The sequence below is a fragment of the Octodon degus genome, unplaced genomic scaffold, assembly GCF_000260255.1.
Source record: "Octodon degus isolate 3935 unplaced genomic scaffold, OctDeg1.0 scaffold00018, whole genome shotgun sequence".
NCBI lineage: Eukaryota > Metazoa > Chordata > Mammalia > Rodentia > Octodontidae > Octodon > Octodon degus.
The window spans coordinates 11,943,139-11,947,238 of NW_004524594.1; the positions used below are offsets into that span (position 1 = coordinate 11,943,139).

Below are 4,100 nucleotides of genomic sequence, written 5' to 3' on the forward strand. Positions count from 1 at the left end.
CAAAACTTTCCTTGATATGGGGTATTTCTGCATAAATGTGCCAAATGAGCTCCGGCACCGAGAACACTTTGTAAAGGTCACGGTGTCTTTCAGATGTAAGATATTGTTAGAGAAACCTAAAAGGCTTTTGTGAATCTTATAAAGCAAGCTATGTGAAATTCATAAAATAAAGGTTTCTTTAAAAAGGGAATAGAAAAGACTTACTGCATCTTAACACAAAATATAATAAATTGAGAAGAATAAAAGAAAACTGCAAGACAAACTCCTTTCCTGGCCTCACTGGCTGTTCTCTGACAACCTTGGCTCCAAATAGCGTGACACTTGATGGCGTACGCACACGTATCTTTGCTCTTCTCTGATCCCCCTGCTGTTACTCCTGTTCCAAGTTATTGAGCTTTCAAATAACTGATTTCTCCTGTTGCTTTTCGGAACTCACTGAGCAGCTCAGGCAGTCAGCTCCTCAGTGATCCATTCCTGATACAACCACAGCACCTGCCATCTCTCCCACCACACTGCCACCTCGTAGGAGGTGAAGCCCCACACTCAGTAGTGTGAGGTGCTTAAGAGAAGACTGCAGTGCAACCCAAAGGGAAACTCATGGACAAAAACCAAGTCGTAATGGTTTTCCTACTTAAAACTCCATTGAATCTTGGCTTTCCAGAGAGTCCTCAATGCCTAATGGGTCTGCTAAGGTTGCATTTGAGCTCATGTGAAACCCACAGTTCTTTAACGTATTGTGAGCATTCATAAACTTCTGGAGGTATTTGGAAGTATACAACCAGTGATGCTTCAGGACATCTTCCATCTCGTAGCACTTGGACTGCCTGGCATTCATTTTCCGGAAACGCCTGAACAGTTTATTGCCAGATTCATTCCCCTCACTAGCCCAGGCCCCAATGGAGCCATCCCTCTCGATAATTTCAGGAACGTGTGCTAAAGTTTTGTGAAAATAATTGGTGATCTTGCCTTCGTATCTGTACTTGAACTTGGTAGAGAGGAGCTCAGCGAAACGCTGGGAATTGAAACTGTACTGGCAGAGGGAGTCTGGGCACTCCTCAGCTGGGCATGTGGACCGCCATACAGGCTTCATCTTCAGGTAAAGGTCCATCAGTTCCCTGAGAGCTTCGTGCCTCTCTGTGGAAGGAATCAACTCACAAACCGCCTCAACTGTCTCTTTAGTCATGAGCTTCCTCGCAAAGTTGCCATTCATTCTCATGATTGGCTTCAGGTTCATCTTCTTTCTGAGGTGCTTGTCCAGGGTGGCCTGCCATCTTTTCCTTTCTTCTTTGGAAGCATTGGGGTTTTTATACACCTCCCCTATCTCTAGCTGGAAAATTTTGTAGAATTCAGCTGCGTTGCCAATGTCACAGTGCAGCGCGTCTATGGAAGGAACCGTCTCGATGAAAGGTTTGGCCGAGACCCCTTTCACTCGATCCCGTAGCTCTTCCACTGACTCATGGTACGGGTTGGAGCGCCAGACCTCGTAGCGCTCCAGGTTCTCAGTGTGACTTCTGGTTATGGAGTGGAAGACAAGATTCTGAGAGGCTTCCAGGCGAGTGGCATCACAAAGAGTACAAATGTAGACTGAGCCAGAAGCCTCGAGGCCTTCCACTTCCCGGACCAGTTTTTCATCATAGCCAGTGCCCCTGAAGAGGAACCTGAAGGTCCTGGGGATGCCTCCCATCTCCAGCAGGAGCTCACTGCTCTTCATGGCCTCCCTCTCGGCGATGAGCGGGCTGAGGATGGCAGTCAGGGTCTCGTGGTCGGACTCATCGGCCAGCATAAGGCACAGTGGCTTGCAGCACAGTTCAGAGTTAGGCTTGGCTTCCTCAAACACCTTCACATTCTGGGAGCTGTGCACTATGGTAATTCTCATGATGGTGAATGAAAAACGAACTGCCTTTTCAGGAACGGCAGGCCCACTCCCGTGCTTCTCACTCACATCCCCCATCCCATCACAAGATTCCTTGACCACCACCGTGAAGGGGCCATTGAGGTAGTCGTCAAGGTCTTGGGCCCTCATGCCTTCCAAGATGTCTTCTTCCATGTCCATCAGAGCAGACACCAAAGCCGCATCGTAGCGGAACCTTTTGGCAATGGTATCCACTGGGTAATCATCCACAGAGGATGAAAGCCCAGAGAGCCCATCAATAATGCCAACATCAGTGCTGGATGACACATTCTTCAGGGGGGGCTGCCACTCAAAGGGGTGATAGCCTGGCAGAAGAATCTTCTCGGCATTCCGCAGGGCATGCAAAGGCTGAAAAATCTGCCGGCCTGTGATGGCTTTCACTGTCCTGTACATCTTGTGGTACTGACTACAGCTGAGGAAGGTGTTGATGCGAATGGCCAAGCAAACAGCGGGCTGCAGGCCAGAGCCCCGCCCCTGCATGATGGCCTCCAGCTCATCCGCTTGTCTGTGCTCATTCCTTGCCCTCAGTGCTAGCAAGAACAAGGTCAGGCACACGGACTTCACATCTCCACCTTCTTCTTTGTCAGCAAAAGCTTTCACTTGCATCTTAAGCTCCCTCAGCCGATGCTTCTGAGCTCTCCGAGTCAGCGACAGAAGATGTTGACGGGGTCGGCCTCCTTTGTTGATATGCACAAAAGTCTCTTTTGATTCCTTGTGGCTTGAGACATGCTGATTGTATTTTTCCAAGCTGACTTCTTCGTTGCACTCTTTTGCTGGGCATTTCACCATGAGAGAATTCAAGACGCTCAGGAAGGACTTCACGGGACTCTCTAGGTCGGTGGGGAAACACGGATAGCGGCAAGAGGGACAATAGCTGCCCATGACTTTGAGGCATCTGAGGATGCAGATTCTGCAGAACACGTGTTTACAGGTGGTCTCCACAGGATCAGCCAGGATGTGCTCACAAATCTGGCAGGAAATCGCTTTCACGAAGTGTGTGGGGAAGTCCACTGCCAGGAGCTTGGTGCTAAGATGTATCTTACCGCAGCTGGCAATCTTCTTCATGACTTCCCTTCTGTTGCTGATCTTTGCCTGAGCTCTCCTCTTGCGCTGACGGGCTTGTTTGGCTCGGACAAGCAAAGTTTTGAATTTTTTGCTAGCCTGCACATTTGGATGATGTCTCTTCCTCTTGAGTCCCCGACAGACCATCTGGCAGATGTCACAGGATGGCGTGTGGGGGCACCACTCCATAATTGCATTCCTTGGGAAGTAAACCTCACGTGGGGCCCCACTAAACTTCCTGTGCATGATGCTCCAGCAGTTGTGGCAGAACTCAGTGGGGTGGATCGAGTCAACATCTGCCTTCACATCAATGCGGAAAACTCTGGCGATGAGGTCTGGCCAGGAAGTAGCTCTTTTCTCCTTCTTTCTTAAAAGGACTTGGGTTTTTGCATCCACAGGCCCATGGACCGGGTATCGCCTGTTGTACTCATCAGTTTTGAAAGAATTCCCACAGATGCGGCACAGGTGTCGCAGGTTGGCTTGGTGAACTGCTTTTTCTCTTGCTTTGTCATCATCGAGAAATTTCTTTGAAAACTTGGGATGGGGCTTCAATGCTGGCTGAGTCAGGACTGACTGCTGGGCACCAAGTTTGTCCAGGATCACTGGAGATTTCTCTAGGGAGGGTTTCCCCTCACAAGAATCTTTTTCCTTTTGAGCTTCTTCGGGTGCCTTTTCCAGGGACCTTACCCTGAATAGCTTAAATTTCCACTCTGAAAATTTAATATGTGGATGTTGAATTTCATCAGGGGCAGAACTGAGTCCCAAGGTGGGTGGTAGAGAGCTATCCATGCTGGCTGAGGTACCTAGGGACAGAGAAAACAAGAAAGTTAGGGAAAATGTCAGTATGCCACTAATGTATCTTGTAAGTAATGACAAGTATGATTTATTTATTCATTAATTATTTCCAAAAGTACTTTACTAAGTCTCCTATTTTATTATACTATGTTCAGTGCTGAACATACAGCAAACAATAGTCACGCTGGTTCTGACACTGCTTAGGGTCATTTTATATTTGTGTATACAAAATTTTAAGTGCTACATATGACAATATAATTGCTTTCACACAAACCTTGAAGAAAAAAATCTTTAAGTGATTCACCTTTTTCTCTCCAATGTTCCAAGTATA

The 4,100-nt window shown here is 47.7% G+C and overlaps 1 protein-coding gene across 1 annotated transcript; it reads right to left on the bottom strand.

The window, feature by feature from the left end:
• Nucleotides 1–631: 631 nt before the first annotated feature.
• Nucleotides 632–3,763, bottom strand: Rag1 (recombination activating 1). The gene has a single exon (XM_004627038.1). It carries the CDS (start codon nucleotides 3,761–3,763, stop codon nucleotides 632–634), a length of 3,132 nt encoding a protein of 1,043 aa, XP_004627095.1.
• Between the last annotated feature and the right edge of the window lie 337 nt (nucleotides 3,764–4,100).